Consider the following 24,616-nt stretch of genomic DNA (forward strand, 5'->3'; position numbering starts at 1 on the left):
GATAAACCTAACTTCTATTAGTTTGTGGTAGATATGACTGACAAAATGGGCATTCAGCATGAGATGCAACTAGGGGTCACACAGAATTGCAGTAAAAGTTGTGAAATAATACACAGCTGACAAACTATGTAAAGAGGGTTGAATCAGGCAAAGAACGAGATAGGCATGTGAGGCCTGTAGCCTTTCGAATCGAGTTTTAAGCTACCTACAAACTAATAAGTTTGACACCCACGTGAAGTGAGTACCATTCCTGTGAACCAGGTGCCATTAAGGGAGAGGGTGCCCGTGAGAGCTAATGTGCGAGCACCATTCCTGTGAACCAGGTGCCATTAAGGGAGAGGGTGCCCCTGAGAGTTAATGTGCGAGCACCATTCCTGTGAACCAGGTGCCATTAAGGGAGAGGGTGCCCCTGAGAGCTAATGTGCGAGCACCATTCCTGTGAACCAGGTGCCATTAAGGGAGAGGGTGCCCCTGAGAGCTAATGTGCGAGCACCATTCCTGTGAACCAGGTGCCATTAAGGGAGAGGGTGCCCCCTGAGAGCTAATGTGCGAGCACCATTCCTGTGAACCAGGTGCCATTAAGGGAGAGGGTGCCCCTGAGAGCTAATGTGCGAGCACCATTCCTGTGAACCAGGTGCCATTAAGGGAAAGGGTGCCCCTGAGAGCTAATGTGCGAGCACCATTCCTGTGAACCAGGTGCCATTAAGGGAAAGGGTGCCCCTGAGAGCTAATGTGCGAGCACCATTCCTGTGAACCAGGTGCCATTAAGGGAAAGGGTGCCCCTGAGAGCTAATGTGCGAGCACCATTCCTGTGAACCAGGTGCCTTGGTGAACCAGGTGCCATTAAGGGAGAGGGTGCCCCCTGAGAGCTAATGTGCGAGCACCATTCCTGTGAACCAGGTGCCATTAAGGGAGAGGGTGCCCCTGAGAGCTAATGTGCGAGCACCATTCCTGTGAACCAGGTGCCATTAAGGGAGAGGGTGCCCCTGAGAGCTAATGTGCGAGCACCATTCCTGTGAACCAGGTGCCATTAAGGGAAAGGGTGCCCCTGAGAGCTAATGTGCGAGCACCATTCCTGTGAACCAGGTGCCATTAAGGGAAAGGGTGCCCCTGAGAGCTAATGTGCGAGCACCATTCCTGTGAACCAGGTGCCATTAAGGGAAAGGGTGCCCCTGAGAGCTAATGTGCGAGCACCATTCCTGTGAACCAGGTGCCATTAAGGGAAAGGGTGCCCCTGAGAGCTAATGTGCGAGCACCATTCCTGTGAACCAGGTGCCATTAAGGGAAAGGGTGCCCCCTGAGAGGTAATGTGCGAGCACCATTTCTGTGAACCAGGTGCCATTAAGGGAAAGGGTGCCCCTGAGAGCTAATGTGCGAGCACCATTCCTGTGAACCAGGTGCCATTAAGGGAAAGGGTGCCCCCTGAGAGCTAATGTGCGAGCACCATTCCTGTGAACCAGGTGCCATTAAGGGAGAGGGTGCCCCTGAGAGCTAATGTGCGAGCACCATTCCTGTGAACCAGGTGCCATTAAGGGAAAGGGTGCCCCTGAGAGCTAATGTGCGAGCACCATTCCTGTGAACCAGGTGCCATTAAGGGAAAGGGTGCCCCTGAGAGCTAATGTGCGAGCACCATTCCTGTGAACCAGGTGCCATTAAGGGAAAGGGTGCCCCCTGAGAGCTAATGTGCGAGCACCATTCCTGTGAACCAGGTGCCATTAAGGGAAAGGGTGCCCCCTGAGAGCTAATGTGCGAGCACCATTCCTGTGAACCAGGTGCCATTAAGGGAAAGGGTGCCCCTGAGAGCTAATGTGCGAGCACCATTCCTGTGAACCAGGTGCCATTAAGGGAAAGGGTGCCCCTGAGAGCTAATGTGCGAGCACCATTCCTGTGAACCAGGTGCCATTAAGGGAAAGGGTGCCCCCTGAGAGCTAATGTGCGAGCACCATTCCTGTGAACCAGGTGCCATTAAGGGAAAGGGTGCCCCCTGAGAGCTAATGTGCGAGCACCATTCCTGTGAACCAGGTGCCATTAAGGGAACGGGTGCCCCTGAGAGCTAATGTGCGAAGCCCAGACCTCAATCACCTGCTTCAAACATGAGAGCAGGCAGCAACGTAAGAGCTGCAAGTTACCTAAACAGTACAGGCTCAAGGCTTCAAGGGTCAAGGGCAGTCTCTCACTCTCAACCACCCCTTTTAGATGAGTAAAACATGCAACAGGCAGTAAAAATGAAAAGAAATGGCTGAAGGCATAAGCCAAAAACCTGACACTATTAGGAATAAAAAAAACAATTACTGGTTGGTGGGGTGACCATTGGCACAAACAGTGGATACTCAGAAGGGACATTTTGAGAGGACTCACAAGCATGTTTCCAAACCTTTAAATCATTAAGACTGCGAACAAAGTTACTGATCCTCTCACCATGTGGCTCAAAGTAAAGGAGGTAGATAAAGGATTAATAATACTGTGTGCTTCAAGGGAATTTATCGTAATCAACATCCTCTTCCATATGATCTTCACTTATAATTTCAATGTGACATCTAGAGATTCAGTGAGAAAATGCAAGCTCAGAGTACCTTTTAGAGGAAATGTGTTTACAGTCGGAGAACCTCTCGTCTAATCCATTCAGCATCTCCTGGCAGTCTGCGTACGAGAAAGGAAAGCAGAAAGCAAAGTAGGTGGTGGCCCCCCTGTATTCCAGGAACCGATGAACGAAGGACAGCACAAACTGGTTCTCAAACATCTAAGAAAGACAGAATTAATGTCAAAAGTAACAGTTGCACAATGCGGTGCCTCACATCTTCTACAATCCACATCTTATAAAACCTTATATAGTACTCTAGCAAAATATTGTAGGCGACAGGTAAATAGTGTAAACAAAGTGTGTTAATTATTGTCTAAACCAGAAAGCAGAGGCTCTGAGATAGAGAGAGACAGGCAATAAGTAAAACAGGTTAACTACATTACGATAAAGCAGACAACTTAAGATTCAAGAAGAGCACAAACAATCGCATAAGAATGGAGACAAAGAAAAACATAAATCTAAAAAAGGGCCATCATTTTGCAGAACAGTAATCCTGCTTTGAGAAAAGTGCTGCTTAAAGGTCTGCATGGTGCATTAACAATATTAGACCATATTTTATATTGAGAATACTGTATCAATTAAGGCTAAATGGTCTTGATTGATCTAAAGTCATTAGGTTTATAAAAATCCTGGGTACTAGATGAGAACGGTCTGGCGATGTACACAGTGCCTAGAACCCAGAAGATTCCAACAGCAGTGATAGTGCTTGAATTAAAGAATGCCCAGTATGCACTGAGGAGCTAAACCCTGAGAACTTGTTTGAGTCTTGATGGAGCTCGAAGGGTTTCCAGATTTGGCCCAGACGTAATGTGTAAATCCCTCAAACCCCTTCTGATCTTGAGACGCGCATATGTTGTTGCAACAGTGCATCGCGAAGCCTTCGCCCCGCATGGATGTGGCGATTTGCAGCACGAAGAAAGCATACTTTGGTGGTGGTGGGAGCAGTCAAGTCCAGGACAGGGACGTTGATGGATAATGTTTACTGAAATACGATGCATTCTGCATAAGAGGCTGTTACCCACACCACATGAGGACTTAAATGAAGCAGCAGGCGTGTATTCTGTCATCATTAGCATGACTGAGAACTCTGGATCACTGAGTAAAGGATCTCAAGCAGTAATCAAATCAAATCAAATCAAATCATTAACATTTATAAAGCGCGCTACTCACCCGTGCGGGTCTCAAGGCGCTAGGGGGGAAAGGGGGGGTTATCGCTGCTCGAACAGCCAAGTCTTTAGGAGTCTCCGGAAAGCGGAGTGGTCCTGGGTGGTCCTGAGGCTGGTGGGGAGGGAGTTCCAGGTCTTGGCCGCCAGGAAGGAGAAAGATCTCCCACCCGCCGTGGAGCGGCGGGTGCGAGGGACGGCAGCAAGTGCGAGGCCAGCGGAGCGGAGGGGGCGGGTGGGGACGTAGAAGCTGAGGCGTCTGTTGAGGTATTCCGGTCCCTTGTTGTGGAGGGCTTTGTGTGCGTGGGTGAGAAGACGGAAGGTGATCCTTTTGCTGACTGGGAGCCAATGCAGGTGTCTCAGGTGTGCGGAGATGTGGCTGTTGCGGGGTACGTCGAGGATGAGGCGGGCCGAGGCGTTTTGGATGCGTTGCAGGCGGTTTTGGAGTTTGGCGGTGGTCCCGGCGTAGAGGGTGTTGCCGTAGTCCAGGCGACTCGTGACAAGGGCGTGGGTCACGGTTTTTCTGGTGTCGGCGGGGATCCAGCGGAAGATCTTGCGGAGCATGCGGAGAGTGAGGAAGCAGGCGGAGGACACGGCGTTGACTTGCTTGGTCATGGTGAGAAGAGGGTCCAAGATGAAGCCGAGGTTGCGGGCGTGGTCTGCGGGGGTCGGTGCGGTGCCGAGGGCCGTGGGCCACCAGGAGTCGTCCCAGGCGGACGGGGTGTTGCCGAGGATGAGGACTTCCGTTTTTTCAGAGTTCAGCTTTAGGCGGCTGAGCCTCATCCAATCTGCGACGTCCTTCATACCCTCTTGTAGGTTGGTCTTGGCGCTGGCGGGGTCCTTGGTGAGGGAGAGTACAAGTTGGGTGTCGTCGGCGTAGGAGGTGATGATGATGTCCTGCTTGCGTACGATGTCGGCGAGGGGGCTCATGTAGACATTGAAGAGTGTCGGGCTGAGCGATGAGCCTTGAGGTACGCCGCAGATGATCTTGGTGGGTTCTGAGCGAAACGGAGGGAGGTAAACTCTTTGGGAGCGGTTAGCGAGGAAGGAGGCGATCCAGTCCAGGGCCTGGCCTTGGATCCCGGTGGAGCGTAGGCGGGTGATTAGGGTGCGGTGACAGACGGTGTCAAAGGCAGCCGAGAGGTCGAGGAGAATGAGGGCGACTGTTTCACCGTTGTCCATCAGGGTTCTGATGTCGTCTGTGACTGAGATGAGGGCGGTTTCCGTGCTGTGGTTGGTTCGGAATCCGGTTTGTGAAGGGTCGAGCAGGTTGTTGTCTTCCAGGAAGGTGGTCAGCTGTTTGTTGACGGTCTTTTCTATTACCTTGGCTGGGAAAGGTAGAAGAGAGATGGGGCGGAAGTTTTTCAGGTCGCTTGGGTCAGCCGTAGGTTTCTTTAGTAGGGCGTTGACTTCAGCGTGCTTCCAGCATTCGGGGAAGGTAGCAGAAGAAAAAGAAGAGTTGATGACGGTCTGGAGGTGCGGGGCGATGATGTCGTCGGCTTTGTTAAAGATGAAGTGCGGGCAGGGGTCCGAAGGGGCGCCGGAGTGGATAGAGTTCATGATGGATTTGGTTTCTTCCGTGTTGATGTGGGTCCAGTTGTTGAGGGTGATGTCCGGGGAAGCGGGTTCAGTGGTGTATGGTTGGGTCTGGTGTCCGAAGCTGTCGTGGAGGTCGCTGATCTTGCGATGGAAGAAAGTGGCGAGGGATTCGCACAAATCCTGTGAGGGCGTGACGGCGTTGGCGCTGGCGCTGGGGTTGGAGAACTCTTTGACGATGCTGAAGAGTTCTCTGCTGTTGTGGCTGTTTTTGTCTAGTCTGTCGGTGAAAAAGTTCCTTTTGGCAGTGCGGATCAGGTGGTGGTGTTCGCGTGTAGCGTTCTTGAGGGCGGTCATGTTGTCAGCGGTGTGGTCCTTGCGCCAGGCCTTCTCAAGGGCACGACAAGTTTTCTTTGATTCTTTGAGGGTGTCAGAGAACCAGAGAGGTTTTTTGGTGTTGGTCTGTCGATGCGTGCGTTTGAGGGGAGCAAGGTTGTCAGCGCAGTTGGAGATCCAGTTTGTGAGGTTGAGAGCTGCGTCGTTGGGGTCGGTGGTGAGGGTGGGTTGGTTGGCGGCGAGAGCGGAGAAGAGTTGCTCTTCAGGGATCTTGTTCCACTGTCGACGAGGGATGGGTTGAGTGCGGAGGTGGGAGGTCTCGCGTCGGAATGTGAAGTGGACGCAGCTGTGGTCGGTCCAGTGTAGGGCAGAGGTGTGGCTGAAGAAGACGTGTTTGCTGGCGGAGAAGATAGGGTCGAGCGTGTGTCCGGCGATGTGGGTGGCGGTGTTCACCAGTTGTTTGAGGCCGAGGTTGGCGAGGTTGTCGAGCAGGGTGGTGGTGTTGGGGTCGTTGTTTTGTTCCAGATGGAAGTTGAGGTCGCCTAGGAGGATGTAGTCCGGTGAGGCGAGGGCGTGCGGGGAGATGAAGTCGGCGATGGCGTCGCTGAAAGAGGCGCGAGGTCCGGGAGGACGGTAGACGAGGGATCCTCTGAGGGTGGTCCTTGGGTCGGTGCGAATTTGAAAATGCAGGTGTTCAGCGGCGAGGGGGGGGTCTTCGGTGGAGGTGGTGACGCTGATGGAGTCTTTGAAGATGATGGCAACACCTCCTCCTACTTGGTTGGTGCGGTCTTTTCTGGAGATCTTGTAGCCTTCGGGGATGGCGGGTAGCGATGTCTGGAGCAGAGGAGGCGTTCATCCATGTCTCCGTGATGAAGGCGACGTCCGGGGCTGTGGAGTCCAGGAGGTCCCAAAGTTCAACGGCGTGCTTGTGGACGGAACGAGCGTTGACCAGGATGCACTTGAGGTGGTTGATGGCGCGTGGGCTTGTGGTCGTGGTAGTTGCGTGGTGGAAGATGCGTTTGCAGGAGTTGCAGGCGAAGGGTCCATGGGTGCGTTTGGGGTGAGCTAGGAAGCAGGTTTTGGAGCGCCCTGGGTTGAGGGCGTGGAGGGTGGTGGGGTCGTAGCGGATCAGCGGGGCTTGGGGGAGCTGGGGACCAGGGGTCGTGGCGCTGGGCGCGGGCCAGGCGCGGACGGGCGCAGACGGGCTTGCCTCTGGCGCGCCTCCGGCGCGCCAGCGGCGTGCCCGCTGCGCGCGCCCGCTGCGCGGTCGCGCAGCGGCCGCCATAAGAGGTAGGAGGGGGGGGGAGGGGTCAGCTGGGGGCGAATGGGAGCTGGGGGGCGGGGGCGTGCAGGAGGTCGCGGCGGGAAAGCGCGAGGGAGGGGGGGGGACAGGTAGAGTGAGAGGAGCTGGGGGAGGGGGTTTAGGGTGGAGGAGGGTGAGTGTTAGGAGGTTTGGAGATTAGGGAGAGAGATAGGAGTAGGGTTGTGAAGATAGGGGAGGGGGGGTTGTAGAGGTGGGTGAGGGAGAGAGGTAGAGTGAGAGGATAGGGAGATAGGTAGTAGAGGGGGTGGCGGGAGGGGGGGAGAGATAGAGAAATAGATAGAGAAAATAGATAGAGAAGTCGATAGATAGGGAAATAGATAGATAGACAGATAGGTAGGTAGGAGGAGGTGGAGAGTGGGGGAGTTAGATAGTGAGATAGGGAGCTAGAGAGATAGGAAGATAGGAGGAGTGAGGGAGGTAGATAGCGAACGGGTTAGCTAGGGGTGAGAGAGGGGGAGGCGAGTGAGGGAGGGGGATGAGGAAGGAGCAGGAGGGCAGGCTCGGGGGAAGAAGACGGAGGAGGTAGAAGAGCCGAAGACAGGAGAACAGAAGACAGAAGAACAGAAGACAGAAGAACAGAAGACAGAAGAACAGAAGACCGGAAGAGCAGAAGAACAGAGAAGAACAGAGAAGAACAGAGAAGAACACAGAAGAACACAGAAGAACACAGAAGAACCGAGAAGAAGAACACAGAAGCACAGAGAAGAACAGAGAAGAAGAACACAGAAGACCGGAAGAACACAGAAGAACAGAAGGGAAGAACAGAAGAACAGAAGGGAAGAACAGAAGAACACAGAAGAAGATTGCAGAGGGGGAGCGAGGAGGAAGAGACAGAGAGGAGGAAAAGAAGCAGGAGCAGGAGAGAAGGTGAGTGGCGCGGGGCAGGGCGAGGGGCTGGGAGGAGGGGGGTACTTACAGTTAGGTGGGTCTCAGGAACACAGGAACTCGGGAACTTGGAGGAGCTGCAGCGGCAGGGGGAGCGACCTACCCTTGGGTCAAGGGTCGCTACCACTGTCGCGCAGCGGCCGCCATAAGAGGTAGGAGGGGGGGGGAGGGGTCAGCTGGGGGCGAATGGGAGCTGGGGGGCGGGGGCGTGCAGGAGGTCGCGGCGGGAAAGCGCGAGGGAGGGGGGGGGACAGGTAGAGTGAGAGGAGCTGGGGGAGGGGGTTTAGGGTGGAGGAGGGTGAGTGTTAGGAGGTTTGGAGATTAGGGAGAGAGATAGGAGTAGGGTTGTGAAGATAGGGGAGGGGGGGTTGTAGAGGTGGGTGAGGGAGAGAGGTAGAGTGAGAGGATAGGGAGATAGGTAGTAGAGGGGGTGGCGGGAGGGGGGGAGAGATAGAGAAATAGATAGAGAAAATAGATAGAGAAGTCGATAGATAGGGAAATAGATAGATAGACAGATAGGTAGGTAGGAGGAGGTGGAGAGTGGGGGAGTTAGATAGTGAGATAGGGAGCTAGAGAGATAGGAAGATAGGAGGAGTGAGGGAGGTAGATAGCGAACGGGTTAGCTAGGGGTGAGAGAGGGGGAGGCGAGTGAGGGAGGGGGATGAGGAAGGAGCAGGAGGGCAGGCTCGGGGGAAGAAGACGGAGGAGGTAGAAGAGCCGAAGACAGGAGAACAGAAGACAGAAGAACAGAAGACAGAAGAACAGAAGACAGAAGAACAGAAGACAGAAGAACAGAAGACCGGAAGAGCAGAAGAACAGAGAAGAACAGAGAAGAACAGAGAAGAACAGAGAAGAACACAGAAGAACACAGAAGAACCGAGAAGAAGAACACAGAAGCACAGAGAAGAACAGAGAAGAAGAACACAGAAGACCGGAAGAACACAGAAGAACAGAAGGGAAGAACAGAAGAACAGAAGGGAAGAACAGAAGAACACAGAAGAAGATTGCAGAGGGGGAGCGAGGAGGAAGAGACAGAGAGGAGGAAAAGAAGCAGGAGCAGGAGAGAAGGTGAGTGGCGCGGGGCAGGGCGAGGGGCTGGGAGGAGGGGGGTACTTACAGTTAGGTGGGTCTCAGGAACACAGGAACTCGGGAACTTGGAGGAGCTGCAGCGGCAGGGGGAGCGACCTACCCTTGGGTCAAGGGTCGCTACCACTGTCGCGCAGCGGCCGCCATAAGAGGTAGGAGGGGGGGGGAGGGGTCAGCTGGGGGCGAATGGGAGCTGGGGGGCGGGGGCGTGCAGGAGGTCGCGGCGGGAAAGCGCGAGGGAGGGGGGGGGACAGGTAGAGTGAGAGGAGCTGGGGGAGGGGGTTTAGGGTGGAGGAGGGTGAGTGTTAGGAGGTTTGGAGATTAGGGAGAGAGATAGGAGTAGGGTTGTGAAGATAGGGGAGGGGGGGTTGTAGAGGTGGGTGAGGGAGAGAGGTAGAGTGAGAGGATAGGGAGATAGGTAGTAGAGGGGGTGGCGGGAGGGGGGGAGAGATAGAGAAATAGATAGAGAAAATAGATAGAGAAGTCGATAGATAGGGAAATAGATAGATAGACAGATAGGTAGGTAGGAGGAGGTGGAGAGTGGGGGAGTTAGATAGTGAGATAGGGAGCTAGAGAGATAGGAAGATAGGAGGAGTGAGGGAGGTAGATAGCGAACGGGTTAGCTAGGGGTGAGAGAGGGGGAGGCGAGTGAGGGAGGGGGATGAGGAAGGAGCAGGAGGGCAGGCTCGGGGGAAGAAGACGGAGGAGGTAGAAGAGCCGAAGACAGGAGAACAGAAGACAGAAGAACAGAAGACAGAAGAACAGAAGACAGAAGAACAGAAGACCGGAAGAGCAGAAGAACAGAGAAGAACAGAGAAGAACAGAGAAGAACAGAGAAGAACACAGAAGAACACAGAAGAACACAGAAGAACCGAGAAGAAGAACACAGAAGCACAGAGAAGAACAGAGAAGAAGAACACAGAAGACCGGAAGAACACAGAAGAACAGAAGGGAAGAACAGAAGAACAGAAGGGAAGAACAGAAGAACACAGAAGAAGATTGCAGAGGGGGAGCGAGGAGGAAGAGACAGAGAGGAGGAAAAGAAGCAGGAGCAGGAGAGAAGGTGAGTGGCGCGGGGCAGGGCGAGGGGCTGGGAGGAGGGGGGTACTTACAGTTAGGTGGGTCTCAGGAACACAGGAACTCGGGAACTTGGAGGAGCTGCAGCGGCAGGGGGAGCGACCTACCCTTGGGTCAAGGGTCGCTACCACTGTCGCGCAGCGGCCGCCATAAGAGGTAGGAGGGGGGGGGAGGGGTCAGCTGGGGGCGAATGGGAGCTGGGGGGCGGGGGCGTGCAGGAGGTCGCGGCGGGAAAGCGCGAGGGAGGGGGGGGGACAGGTAGAGTGAGAGGAGCTGGGGGAGGGGGTTTAGGGTGGAGGAGGGTGAGTGTTAGGAGGTTTGGAGATTAGGGAGAGAGATAGGAGTAGGGTTGTGAAGATAGGGGAGGGGGGGTTGTAGAGGTGGGTGAGGGAGAGAGGTAGAGTGAGAGGATAGGGAGATAGGTAGTAGAGGGGGTGGCGGGAGGGGGGGAGAGATAGAGAAATAGATAGAGAAAATAGATAGAGAAGTCGATAGATAGGGAAATAGATAGATAGACAGATAGGTAGGTAGGAGGAGGTGGAGAGTGGGGGAGTTAGATAGTGAGATAGGGAGCTAGAGAGATAGGAAGATAGGAGGAGTGAGGGAGGTAGATAGCGAACGGGTTAGCTAGGGGTGAGAGAGGGGGAGGCGAGTGAGGGAGGGGGATGAGGAAGGAGCAGGAGGGCAGGCTCGGGGGAAGAAGACGGAGGAGGTAGAAGAGCCGAAGACAGGAGAACAGAAGACAGAAGAACAGAAGACAGAAGAACAGAAGACAGAAGAACAGAAGACCGGAAGAGCAGAAGAACAGAGAAGAACAGAGAAGAACAGAGAAGAACAGAGAAGAACAGAGAAGAACACAGAAGAACCGAGAAGAAGAACACAGAAGCACAGAGAAGAACAGAGAAGAAGAACACAGAAGACCGGAAGAACACAGAAGAACAGAAGGGAAGAACAGAAGAACAGAAGGGAAGAACAGAAGAACACAGAAGAAGATTGCAGAGGGGGAGCGAGGAGGAAGAGACAGAGAGGAGGAAAAGAAGCAGGAGCAGGAGAGAAGGTGAGTGGCGCGGGGCAGGGCGAGGGGCTGGGAGGAGGGGGGTACTTACAGTTAGGTGGGTCTCAGGAACACAGGAACTCGGGAACTTGGAGGAGCTGCAGCGGCAGGGGGAGCGACCTACCCTTGGGTCAAGGGTCGCTACCACTGTCGCGCAGCGGCCGCCATAAGAGGTAGGAGGGGGGGGGAGGGGTCAGCTGGGGGCGAATGGGAGCTGGGGGGCGGGGGCGTGCAGGAGGTCGCGGCGGGAAAGCGCGAGGGAGGGGGGGGGACAGGTAGAGTGAGAGGAGCTGGGGGAGGGGGTTTAGGGTGGAGGAGGGTGAGTGTTAGGAGGTTTGGAGATTAGGGAGAGAGATAGGAGTAGGGTTGTGAAGATAGGGGAGGGGGGGTTGTAGAGGTGGGTGAGGGAGAGAGGTAGAGTGAGAGGATAGGGAGATAGGTAGTAGAGGGGGTGGCGGGAGGGGGGGAGAGATAGAGAAATAGATAGAGAAAATAGATAGAGAAGTCGATAGATAGGGAAATAGATAGATAGACAGATAGGTAGGTAGGAGGAGGTGGAGAGTGGGGGAGTTAGATAGTGAGATAGGGAGCTAGAGAGATAGGAAGATAGGAGGAGTGAGGGAGGTAGATAGCGAACGGGTTAGCTAGGGGTGAGAGAGGGGGAGGCGAGTGAGGGAGGGGGATGAGGAAGGAGCAGGAGGGCAGGCTCGGGGGAAGAAGACGGAGGAGGTAGAAGAGCCGAAGACAGGAGAACAGAAGACAGAAGAACAGAAGACAGAAGAACAGAAGACAGAAGAACAGAAGACCGGAAGAGCAGAAGAACAGAGAAGAACAGAGAAGAACAGAGAAGAACACAGAAGAACACAGAAGAACACAGAAGAACCGAGAAGAAGAACACAGAAGCACAGAGAAGAACAGAGAAGAAGAACACAGAAGACCGGAAGAACACAGAAGAACAGAAGGGAAGAACAGAAGAACAGAAGGGAAGAACAGAAGAACACAGAAGAAGATTGCAGAGGGGGAGCGAGGAGGAAGAGACAGAGAGGAGGAAAAGAAGCAGGAGCAGGAGAGAAGGTGAGTGGCGCGGGGCAGGGCGAGGGGCTGGGAGGAGGGGGGTACTTACAGTTAGGTGGGTCTCAGGAACACAGGAACTCGGGAACTTGGAGGAGCTGCAGCGGCAGGGGGAGCGACCTACCCTTGGGTCAAGGGTCGCTACCACTGTCGCGCAGCGGCCGCCATAAGAGGTAGGAGGGGGGGGGAGGGGTCAGCTGGGGGCGAATGGGAGCTGGGGGGCGGGGGCGTGCAGGAGGTCGCGGCGGGAAAGCGCGAGGGAGGGGGGGGGACAGGTAGAGTGAGAGGAGCTGGGGGAGGGGGTTTAGGGTGGAGGAGGGTGAGTGTTAGGAGGTTTGGAGATTAGGGAGAGAGATAGGAGTAGGGTTGTGAAGATAGGGGAGGGGGGGTTGTAGAGGTGGGTGAGGGAGAGAGGTAGAGTGAGAGGATAGGGAGATAGGTAGTAGAGGGGGTGGCGGGAGGGGGGGAGAGATAGAGAAATAGATAGAGAAAATAGATAGAGAAGTCGATAGATAGGGAAATAGATAGATAGACAGATAGGTAGGTAGGAGGAGGTGGAGAGTGGGGGAGTTAGATAGTGAGATAGGGAGCTAGAGAGATAGGAAGATAGGAGGAGTGAGGGAGGTAGATAGCGAACGGGTTAGCTAGGGGTGAGAGAGGGGGAGGCGAGTGAGGGAGGGGGATGAGGAAGGAGCAGGAGGGCAGGCTCGGGGGAAGAAGACGGAGGAGGTAGAAGAGCCGAAGACAGGAGAACAGAAGACAGAAGAACAGAAGACAGAAGAACAGAAGACAGAAGAACAGAAGACCGGAAGAGCAGAAGAACAGAGAAGAACAGAGAAGAACAGAGAAGAACAGAGAAGAACACAGAAGAACACAGAAGAACCGAGAAGAAGAACACAGAAGCACAGAGAAGAACAGAGAAGAAGAACACAGAAGACCGGAAGAACACAGAAGAACAGAAGGGAAGAACAGAAGAACAGAAGGGAAGAACAGAAGAACACAGAAGAAGATTGCAGAGGGGGAGCGAGGAGGAAGAGACAGAGAGGAGGAAAAGAAGCAGGAGCAGGAGAGAAGGTGAGTGGCGCGGGGCAGGGCGAGGGGCTGGGAGGAGGGGGGTACTTACAGTTAGGTGGGTCTCAGGAACACAGGAACTCGGGAACTTGGAGGAGCTGCAGCGGCAGGGGGAGCGACCTACCCTTGGGTCAAGGGTCGCTACCACTGTCGCGCAGCGGCCGCCATAAGAGGTAGGAGGGGGGGGGAGGGGTCAGCTGGGGGCGAATGGGAGCTGGGGGGCGGGGGCGTGCAGGAGGTCGCGGCGGGAAAGCGCGAGGGAGGGGGGGGGACAGGTAGAGTGAGAGGAGCTGGGGGAGGGGGTTTAGGGTGGAGGAGGGTGAGTGTTAGGAGGTTTGGAGATTAGGGAGAGAGATAGGAGTAGGGTTGTGAAGATAGGGGAGGGGGGGTTGTAGAGGTGGGTGAGGGAGAGAGGTAGAGTGAGAGGATAGGGAGATAGGTAGTAGAGGGGGTGGCGGGAGGGGGGGAGAGATAGAGAAATAGATAGAGAAAATAGATAGAGAAGTCGATAGATAGGGAAATAGATAGATAGACAGATAGGTAGGTAGGAGGAGGTGGAGAGTGGGGGAGTTAGATAGTGAGATAGGGAGCTAGAGAGATAGGAAGATAGGAGGAGTGAGGGAGGTAGATAGCGAACGGGTTAGCTAGGGGTGAGAGAGGGGGAGGCGAGTGAGGGAGGGGGATGAGGAAGGAGCAGGAGGGCAGGCTCGGGGGAAGAAGACGGAGGAGGTAGAAGAGCCGAAGACAGGAGAACAGAAGACAGAAGAACAGAAGACAGAAGAACAGAAGACAGAAGAACAGAAGACCGGAAGAGCAGAAGAACAGAGAAGAACAGAGAAGAACAGAGAAGAACAGAGAAGAACACAGAAGAACACAGAAGAACCGAGAAGAAGAACACAGAAGCACAGAGAAGAACAGAGAAGAAGAACACAGAAGACCGGAAGAACACAGAAGAACAGAAGGGAAGAACAGAAGAACAGAAGGGAAGAACAGAAGAACACAGAAGAAGATTGCAGAGGGGGAGCGAGGAGGAAGAGACAGAGAGGAGGAAAAGAAGCAGGAGCAGGAGAGAAGGTGAGTGGCGCGGGGCAGGGCGAGGGGCTGGGAGGAGGGGGGTACTTACAGTTAGGTGGGTCTCAGGAACACAGGAACTCGGGAACTTGGAGGAGCTGCAGCGGCAGGGGGAGCGACCTACCCTTGGGTCAAGGGTCGCTACCACTGTCGCGCAGCGGCCGCCATAAGAGGTAGGAGGGGGGGGGAGGGGTCAGCTGGGGGCGAATGGGAGCTGGGGGGCGGGGGCGTGCAGGAGGTCGCGGCGGGAAAGCGCGAGGGAGGGGGGGGGACAGGTAGAGTGAGAGGAGCTGGGGGAGGGGGTTTAGGGTGGAGGAGGGTGAGTGTTAGGAGGTTTGGAGATTAGGGAGAGAGATAGGAGTAGGGTTGTGAAGATAGGGGAGGGGGGGTTGTAGAGGTGGGTGAGGGAGAGAGGTAGAGTGAGAGGATAGGGAGATAGGTAGTAGAGGGGGTGGCGGGAGGGGGGGAGAGATAGAGAAATAGATAGAGAAAATAGATAGAGAAGTCGATAGATAGGGAAATAGATAGATAGACAGATAGGTAGGTAGGAGGAGGTGGAGAGTGGGGGAGTTAGATAGTGAGATAGGGAGCTAGAGAGATAGGAAGATAGGAGGAGTGAGGGAGGTAGATAGCGAACGGGTTAGCTAGGGGTGAGAGAGGGGGAGGCGAGTGAGGGAGGGGGATGAGGAAGGAGCAGGAGGGCAGGCTCGGGGGAAGAAGACGGAGGAGGTAGAAGAGCCGAAGACAGGAGAACAGAAGACAGAAGAACAGAAGACAGAAGAACAGAAGACAGAAGAACAGAAGACCGGAAGAGCAGAAGAACAGAGAAGAACAGAGAAGAACAGAGAAGAACACAGAAGAACACAGAAGAACACAGAAGAACCGAGAAGAAGAACACAGAAGCACAGAGAAGAACAGAGAAGAAGAACACAGAAGACCGGAAGAACACAGAAGAACAGAAGGGAAGAACAGAAGAACAGAAGGGAAGAACAGAAGAACACAGAAGAAGATTGCAGAGGGGGAGCGAGGAGGAAGAGACAGAGAGGAGGAAAAGAAGCAGGAGCAGGAGAGAAGGTGAGTGGCGCGGGGCAGGGCGAGGGGCTGGGAGGAGGGGGGTACTTACAGTTAGGTGGGTCTCAGGAACACAGGAACTCGGGAACTTGGAGGAGCTGCAGCGGCAGGGGGAGCGACCTACCCTTGGGTCAAGGGTCGCTACCACTGTCGCGCAGCGGCCGCCATAAGAGGTAGGAGGGGGGGGGAGGGGTCAGCTGGGGGCGAATGGGAGCTGGGGGGCGGGGGCGTGCAGGAGGTCGCGGCGGGAAAGCGCGAGGGAGGGGGGGGGACAGGTAGAGTGAGAGGAGCTGGGGGAGGGGGTTTAGGGTGGAGGAGGGTGAGTGTTAGGAGGTTTGGAGATTAGGGAGAGAGATAGGAGTAGGGTTGTGAAGATAGGGGAGGGGGGGTTGTAGAGGTGGGTGAGGGAGAGAGGTAGAGTGAGAGGATAGGGAGATAGGTAGTAGAGGGGGTGGCGGGAGGGGGGGAGAGATAGAGAAATAGATAGAGAAAATAGATAGAGAAGTCGATAGATAGGGAAATAGATAGATAGACAGATAGGTAGGTAGGAGGAGGTGGAGAGTGGGGGAGTTAGATAGTGAGATAGGGAGCTAGAGAGATAGGAAGATAGGAGGAGTGAGGGAGGTAGATAGCGAACGGGTTAGCTAGGGGTGAGAGAGGGGGAGGCGAGTGAGGGAGGGGGATGAGGAAGGAGCAGGAGGGCAGGCTCGGGGGAAGAAGACGGAGGAGGTAGAAGAGCCGAAGACAGGAGAACAGAAGACAGAAGAACAGAAGACAGAAGAACAGAAGACAGAAGAACAGAAGACCGGAAGAGCAGAAGAACAGAGAAGAACAGAGAAGAACAGAGAAGAACAGAGAAGAACAGAGAAGAACAGAGAAGAACACAGAAGAACACAGAAGAACCGAGAAGAAGAACACAGAAGCACAGAGAAGAACAGAGAAGAAGAACACAGAAGACCGGAAGAACACAGAAGAACAGAAGGGAAGAACAGAAGAACAGAAGGGAAGAACAGAAGAACACAGAAGAAGATTGCAGAGGGGGAGCGAGGAGGAAGAGACAGAGAGGAGGAAAAGAAGCAGGAGCAGGAGAGAAGGTGAGTGGCGCGGGGCAGGGCGAGGGGCTGGGAGGAGGGGGGTACTTACAGTTAGGTGGGTCTCAGGAACACAGGAACTCGGGAACTTGGAGGAGCTGCAGCGGCAGGGGGAGCGACCTACCCTTGGGTCAAGGGTCGCTACCACTGTCGCGCAGCGGCCGCCATAAGAGGTAGGAGGGGGGGGGAGGGGTCAGCTGGGGGCGAATGGGAGCTGGGGGGCGGGGGCGTGCAGGAGGTCGCGGCGGGAAAGCGCGAGGGAGGGGGGGGGACAGGTAGAGTGAGAGGAGCTGGGGGAGGGGGTTTAGGGTGGAGGAGGGTGAGTGTTAGGAGGTTTGGAGATTAGGGAGAGAGATAGGAGTAGGGTTGTGAAGATAGGGGAGGGGGGGTTGTAGAGGTGGGTGAGGGAGAGAGGTAGAGTGAGAGGATAGGGAGATAGGTAGTAGAGGGGGTGGCGGGAGGGGGGGAGAGATAGAGAAATAGATAGAGAAAATAGATAGAGAAGTCGATAGATAGGGAAATAGATAGATAGACAGATAGGTAGGTAGGAGGAGGTGGAGAGTGGGGGAGTTAGATAGTGAGATAGGGAGCTAGAGAGATAGGAAGATAGGAGGAGTGAGGGAGGTAGATAGCGAACGGGTTAGCTAGGGGTGAGAGAGGGGGAGGCGAGTGAGGGAGGGGGATGAGGAAGGAGCAGGAGGGCAGGCTCGGGGGAAGAAGACGGAGGAGGTAGAAGAGCCGAAGACAGGAGAACAGAAGACAGAAGAACAGAAGACAGAAGAACAGAAGACAGAAGAACAGAAGACCGGAAGAGCAGAAGAACAGAGAAGAACAGAGAAGAACAGAGAAGAACAGAGAAGAACACAGAAGAACACAGAAGAACACAGAAGAACCGAGAAGAAGAACACAGAAGCACAGAGAAGAACAGAGAAGAAGAACACAGAAGACCGGAAGAACACAGAAGAACAGAAGGGAAGAACAGAAGAACAGAAGGGAAGAACAGAAGAACACAGAAGAAGATTGCAGAGGGGGAGCGAGGAGGAAGAGACAGAGAGGAGGAAAAGAAGCAGGAGCAGGAGAGAAGGTGAGTGGCGCGGGGCAGGGCGAGGGGCTGGGAGGAGGGGGGTACTTACAGTTAGGTGGGTCTCAGGAACACAGGAACTCGGGAACTTGGAGGAGCTGCAGCGGCAGGGGGAGCGACCTACCCTTGGGTCAAGGGTCGCTACCACTGTCGCGCAGCGGCCGCCATAAGAGGTAGGAGGGGGGGGGAGGGGTCAGCTGGGGGCGAATGGGAGCTGGGGGGCGGGGGCGTGCAGGAGGTCGCGGCGGGAAAGCGCGAGGGAGGGGGGGGGACAGGTAGAGTGAGAGGAGCTGGGGGAGGGGGTTTAGGGTGGAGGAGGGTGAGTGTTAGGAGGTTTGGAGATTAGGGAGAGAGATAGGAGTAGGGTTGTGAAGATAGGGGAGGGGGGGTTGTAGAGGTGGGTGAGGGAGAGAGGTAGAGTGAGAGGATAGGGAGATAGGTAGTAGAGGGGGTGGCGGGAGGGGGGGAGAGATAGAGAAATAGATAGAGAAAATAGATAGAGAAGTCGATAGATAGGGAAATAGATAGATAGACAGATAGGTAGGTAGGAGGAGGTGGAGAGTGGGGGAGTTAGATAGTGAGATAGGGAGCTAGAGAGATAGGAAGATAGGAGGAGTGAGGGAGGTAGATAGCGAACGGGTTAGCTAGGGGTGAGAGAGGGGGAGGCGAGTGAGGGAGGGGGATGAGGAAGGAGCAGGAGGGCAGGCTCGGGGGAAGAAGACGGAGGAGGTAGAAGAGCCGAAGACAGGAGAACAGAAGACAGAAGAACAGAAGACAGAAGAACAGAAGACAGAAGAACAGAAGACCGGAAGAGCAGAAGAACAGAGAAGAACAGAGAAGAACAGAGAAGAACAGAGAAGAACACAGAAGAACACAGAAGAACACAGAAGAACCGAGAAGAAGAACACAGAAGCACAGAGAAGAACAGAGAAGAAGAACACAGAAGACCGGAAGAACACAGAAGAACAGAAGGGAAGAACAGAAGAACAGAAGGGAAGAACAGAAGAACACAGAAGAAGATTGCAGAGGGGGAGCGAGGAGGAAGAGACAGAGAGGAGGAAAAGAAGCAGGAGCAGGAGAGAAGGTGAGTGGCGCGGGGCAGGGCGAGGGGCTGGGAGGAGGGGGGTACTTACAGTTAGGTGGGTCTCAGGAACACAGGAACTCGGGAACTTGGAGGAGCTGCAGCGGCAGGGGGAGCGACCTACCCTTGGGTCAAGGGTCGCTACCACTGTCGCGCAGCGGCCGCCATAAGAGGTAGGAGGGGGGGGGAGGGGTCAGCTGGGGGCGAATGGGAGCTGGGGGGCGGGGGCGTGCAGGAGGTCGCGGCGGGAAAGCGCGAGGGAGGGGGGGGGACAGGTAGAGTGAGAGGAGCTGGGGGAGGGGGTTTAGGGTGGAGGAGGGTGAGTGTTAGGAGGTTTGGAGATTAGGGAGAGAGATAGGAGTAGGGTTGTGAAGATAGGGGAGGGGGGGTTGTAGAGGTGGGTGAGGGAGAGAGGTAGAGTGAGAGGATAGGGAGATAGGTAGTAGAGGGGGTGGCGGGAGGGGGGGAGAGATAGAGAAATAGATAGAGAAAATAGATAGAGAAGTCGATAGATAGGGAAATAGATAGATAGACAGATAGGTAGGTAGGAGGAGGTGGAGAGTGGGGGAGTTAGATAGTGAGATAGGGAGCTAGAGAGATAGGAAGATAGGAGGAGTGAGGGAGGTAGATAGCGAACGGGTTAGCTAGGGGTGAGAGAGGGGGAGGCGAGTGAGGGAGGGGGATGAGGAAGGAGCAGGAGGGCAGGCTCGGGGGAAGAAGACGGAGGAGGTAGAAGAGCCGAAGACAGGAGAACAGAAGACAGAAGAACAGAAGACAGAAGAACAGAAGACAGAAGAACAGAAGACCGGAAGAGCAGAAGAACAGAGAAGAACAGAGAAGAACACAGAAGAACACAGAAGAACACAGAAGAACACAGAAGAACCGAGAAGAAGAACACAGAAGCACAGAGAAGAACAGAGAAGAAGAACACAGAAGACCGGAAGAACACAGAAGAACAGAAGGGAAGAACAGAAGAACAGAAGGGAAGAACAGAAGAACACAGAAGAAGATTGCAGAGGGGGAGCGAGGAGGAAGAGACAGAGAGGAGGAAAAGAAGCAGGAGCAGGAGAGAAGGTGAGTGGCGCGGGGCAGGGCGAGGGGCTGGGAGGAGGGGGGTACTTACAGTTAGGTGGGTCTCAGGAACACAGGAACTCGGGAACTTGGAGGAGCTGCAGCGGCAGGGGGAGCGACCTACCCTTGGGTCAAGGGTCGCTACCACTGTCGCGCAGCGGCCGCCATAAGAGGTAGGAGGGGGGGGGAGGGGTCAGCTGGGGGCGAATGGGAGCTGGGGGGCGGGGGCGTGCAGGAGGTCGCGGCGGGAAAGCGCGAGGGAGGGGGGGGGACAGGTAGAGTGAGAGGAGCTGGGGGAGGGGGTTTAGGGTGGAGGAGGGTGAGTGTTAGGAGGTTTGGAGATTAGGGAGAGAGATAGGAGTAGGGTTGTGAAGATAGGGGAGGGGGGGTTGTAGAGGTGGGTGAGGGAGAGAGGTAGAGTGAGAGGATAGGGAGATAGGTAGTAGAGGGGGTGGCGGGAGGGGGGGAGAGATAGAGAAATAGATAGAGAAAATAGATAGAGAAGTCGATAGATAGGGAAATAGATAGATAGACAGATAGGTAGGTAGGAGGAGGTGGAGAGTGGGGGAGTTAGATAGTGAGATAGGGAGCTAGAGAGATAGGAAGATAGGAGGAGTGAGGGAGGTAGATAGCGAACGGGTTAGCTAGGGGTGAGAGAGGGGGAGGCGAGTGAGGGAGGGGGATGAGGAAGGAGCAGGAGGGCAGGCTCGGGGGAAGAAGACGGAGGAGGTAGAAGAGCCGAAGACAGGAGAACAGAAGACAGAAGAACAGAAGACAGAAGAACAGAAGACAGAAGAACAGAAGACCGGAAGAGCAGAAGAACAGAGAAGAACAGAGAAGAACAGAGAAGAACAGAGAAGAACAGAGAAGAACACAGAAGAACCGAGAAGAAGAACACAGAAGCACAGAGAAGAACAGAGAAGAAGAACACAGAAGACCGGAAGAACACAGAAGAACAGAAGGGAAGAACAGAAGAACAGAAGGGAAGAACAGAAGAACACAGAAGAAGATTGCAGAGGGGGAGCGAGGAGGAAGAGACAGAGAGGAGGAAAAGAAGCAGGAGCAGGAGAGAAGGTGAGTGGCGCGGGGCAGGGCGAGGGGCTGGGAGGAGGGGGGTACTTACAGTTAGGTGGGTCTCAGGAACACAGGAACTCGGGAACTTGGAGGAGCTGCAGCGGCAGGGGGAGCGACCTACCCTTGGGTCAAGGGTCGCTACCACTGTCGCGCAGCGGCCGCCATAAGAGGTAGGAGGGGGGGGGAGGGGTCAGCTGGGGGCGAATGGGAGCTGGGGGGCGGGGGCGTGCAGGAGGTCGCGGCGGGAAAGCGCGAGGGAGGGGGGGGGACAGGTAGAGTGAGAGGAGCTGGGGGAGGGGGTTTAGGGTGGAGGAGGGTGAGTGTTAGGAGGTTTGGAGATTAGGGAGAGAGATAGGAGTAGGGTTGTGAAGATAGGGGAGGGGGGGTTGTAGAGGTGGGTGAGGGAGAGAGGTAGAGTGAGAGGATAGGGAGATAGGTAGTAGAGGGGGTGGCGGGAGGGGGGGAGAGATAGAGAAATAGATAGAGAAAATAGATAGAGAAGTCGATAGATAGGGAAAAAGTGCAGTAAGCACTCAAGCACAATTAAGTTAAGCAGCATGATTGGTTGAGGGAAAACCTTAAAAGATTTCACGTGCTCTTTGGAGCCCAACATTGGAGAATGCTTCATTCGGGCAACACAAAGCGAGTAGCAGGCTCTGTCTTAAATGTTTCCACAGAAAAGCCTGCAAAAGGTGCACAAGGTAAGTGACCCAATCCACAAATAGGAAAGCTCCATGGGGGCTTTTAGATGCTACAAGCAAGTCTGGGCTACTGAAAAAGGGCAGAAGAAAAGTGCTAGGAAGACACTCTCACAGATTACGTACAGCTTCATGACAATGCAGCAAAGGATTTAAAAAGTTCTTTGTAAATTACGAAATGGAATAAGATGATCAAGAGTTGAAATCAATAGTGTTACAGGATGAGTCAGATGAGTGAATGAGCTATGCAGATGAACCACTGCATGATGGAAGCAAAACTAGAGAGAGACGAAACAAGCACTAGCAAAGCCAATTGGTTTCCCCTTTGCTTTTTCTTTTGCATTCTATCTTACTATTTAACTGGATGATTTTAAATATCAGAAAAAATGTAATAATGTTTGTTTTAAATTTTAAAAACTGTTAATAGTTGTTTATGTTCGGATGCATGTTGAATTAATAAACAACGAGAAAGAATTATTAATGGTTTATCAAATTTCAGTTTGTAACCTTCAATGTATAGATTTTGGTTAAATAATTTTTCGTATAAGAGACAGCATCAGCTCTTCAGGAGTTTTATAATAGGACTGCTGTGAAAATCCAACAGATTTTTAGCTCTCAGAATCGTGTCAGTAAGCTCTGAGAACGCAACCAAGTTGTGAAATACAAGTTGGCTTGCTGTGCTATGTTTTAATGGGAACTTTATCAACACAAAAGGATGATGGACGAAGTGTTGAAACTCACCCCTAGTCACAGATCTGGGTTTAATCCATCATTCTTTTGGTCACCATGCCACCCCGTCTATCATCTGTTGTTTTTGCATTTGTTGCCCCAGGTAGGAAGGGTAGTCCCAGACGTGGGTCCTGTGCTTGCTATGCCACCAGATTCAAGCTAGCCTGGCTGATGAAGGATGATACCCTGAAACCGGTCGTAGGATGCTTTTTTCTGGTCCAGGGAGGACTTGGACTGGCAGTTCGGGCTAGACTGTTCCCATGGGGAACAGAGTCAAGACCGATTTGCATATGGCTGGGTCCAAACTGGGAGGGCATGACGAGCAAAAAAAAACTGATGGATTAAACCAAGATCTGTGACTGGGGGGGGGGGGGTGAATGTGCGATTTGCTCTGCATTCCGTCCACAATCTGTTGCTTTTGCATATGTTTTAATGGGATGCAGATTCTTATGAAAGTTGTTTTCAAATAAATAGGTAACGTTATTTAAACCTATGAAGTATCCCTGTATTTGGGATATTGCACAAGTCAAATCTGAATACAATAATAAAAATAATGTGCCTCCTAAATTCTTCTTTTGAGAAATTTAACTGAAACACCATTTGGGGTAACATCTAAGCAGGGGCATAGCATGGTTAGTAAGTTCGGGGCGGAGGGGGGTAGCTTCAGATTTCCCAACAATTATGCTGGCGTATAATGCCAAAATGCATTATACAACAAGCAGGGCACATGAGAGGGGCTGAAGGGGCAGGGGAAAGGGAGACAAATGAGGATTGGCAGGAGAACTAAAGGAGAGAAAACACAATATTTTGTAAAATAACTAACAGCTTTGAAGACTTTCAAAGCAGAGAGGGAGAGAGTATGTGTGAGTTTTTGTCTGCGTGTATGTAAAAATTCCTTCTGAAATCTGACCGACACATCAGCATGCCCGAGTGAAAGCACCTGTACCCAATTATTTTCCAGAAAATACATTTATGGAGGAGGCGGGGGTGCAACCTCCTTCCCCCCCAACTCCCCCTTTAAGCTACGCCCCAGCATCTAAGTCTTGGAGGACATTATAAATTGCTGGGCCATCTATCTCTGTTCCCCACACTCCAATGAAGGTGCTACGTTTCTGCAAATCTGCTGGCAGACACTCATCGGCTGACCATGCCCAGCACACTGGTTTATTTCATCTCACTTGTAAAAGGTTATTTCCTCATAGCTATACAGTAAAGGTAGTCCTCTGTCAGTAAATTTGAGAAATTAATAACATTTTGTATTGGACGCAGAGTACAATTGACTCTGAAGTCAAGACAACATAGGTCCCAGTTAGCCTAAAACATTATGTTATGACTATCCTATGCACTGCCTTACTCCACACCACAGCTGCACAAATCCCTTGTGCCATTCTCGACTTGGGGTCCTTTGCCTTAGGTCTGCCCCATGACTGGAAGCAGCATGGTCTCATAGATAGACCCGTGAAATCATTCTGTTTACTATGAAGTGCACGTGCAGACATGCATTTGTCACACAAGTGCCATAGATACGAGTCACCTAGACCTGGACATCCTTCGCAGGAGCATAAAAACCACAAACAAACAGGTGTAGGTATGAATTGCGGACCACAGGTAAGTGGGAATGTTGATGGATACTGGCCTTAGGATAGTACTAACACACTTTTATAGATTGGGGCTACTGGCCTCGGCTAATGGATGCCATTAGTTCCTTACAGTCAGATATCATGATATTAGTTCAACAAACCGGGGCTCTGAAGATACTAGTAAGTGATGGAGGTTTACGTGGTTGGGCTTTACACATACTGACCTGGTTTTGTGTTACTTTACGTGATGGGTTGCTACGGATACGGACCAAGACAAATTACATAATTAATTTATGTATTTATTTTTTGCAGTTTTATATAGTGTCAACTCAGCCCAAGGGCATTAATTGGGGACTCAACTATTTTGCTCACAGTTAAAGTGGAATAATCAAAGCCAAAGTAATGTTGCTCACAACAAAGAAAAACAAGCTTTTTGCAGAGGGAAACCTGGAAAGAACATTTCCAGAGGTGAGCCCAAAAATTATTTTGAAAAGAACTGGAACAAAAGACCTCAGGGCATCAAGTGTCTGAGGGTCAACGCAGGAACAAAGATGGAAGTATCCATGAAAGACAACCAGTACTCAATTTTGGAACTGAGAGTAAGCCAAATAGTTGCTGCACTCTGAAGAGGAATCAAAAGATATGTCATGCAAAAATCATACTAGCTCTTTGCTGGCAAAGTCTACTTTTAAAGGCTTGTATAGTCCACTATGCTTTAAGCAAGTTTTGCTCTTTTGCCAGGTCCTATAGGCATTTGGTTTGTATTTGTGGGATGAACCCGCTCATGGTGCTCCATGATTACAGACATTACTACTGATGATCAAGCAAAGATGGTCGCAACTGGACCTCTGATGATGATGCTTGCACTAAGTAAAGTTAAGAATC

At 53.1% G+C, this 24,616-nt stretch overlaps 1 protein-coding gene across 10 annotated transcripts in view; it reads right to left on the reverse strand.

The window, feature by feature from the left end:
• AGBL5 (AGBL carboxypeptidase 5) overlaps nucleotides 1–24,616 on the reverse strand; it is a 358,598-nt gene that overhangs the window by 224,557 nt on the left and 109,425 nt on the right. For all 10 annotated transcript variants that reach the window (XR_011203584.1, XR_011203583.1, XM_069233618.1 and 7 more), the window contains one exon: nucleotides 2,574–2,740. Coding sequence is in view for 8 of the 10 variants with exons in the window: in XM_069233618.1 (XP_069089719.1) it covers nucleotides 2,574–2,740 (167 nt within the window). In the remaining 2 variants the exon portion in view is untranslated. The remainder of the gene's footprint in view (nucleotides 1–2,573; nucleotides 2,741–24,616) is intronic.

The sequence above is a fragment of the Pleurodeles waltl genome, chromosome 5 (assembly GCF_031143425.1).
Source record: "Pleurodeles waltl isolate 20211129_DDA chromosome 5, aPleWal1.hap1.20221129, whole genome shotgun sequence".
Lineage (NCBI taxonomy): Eukaryota > Metazoa > Chordata > Amphibia > Caudata > Salamandridae > Pleurodeles > Pleurodeles waltl.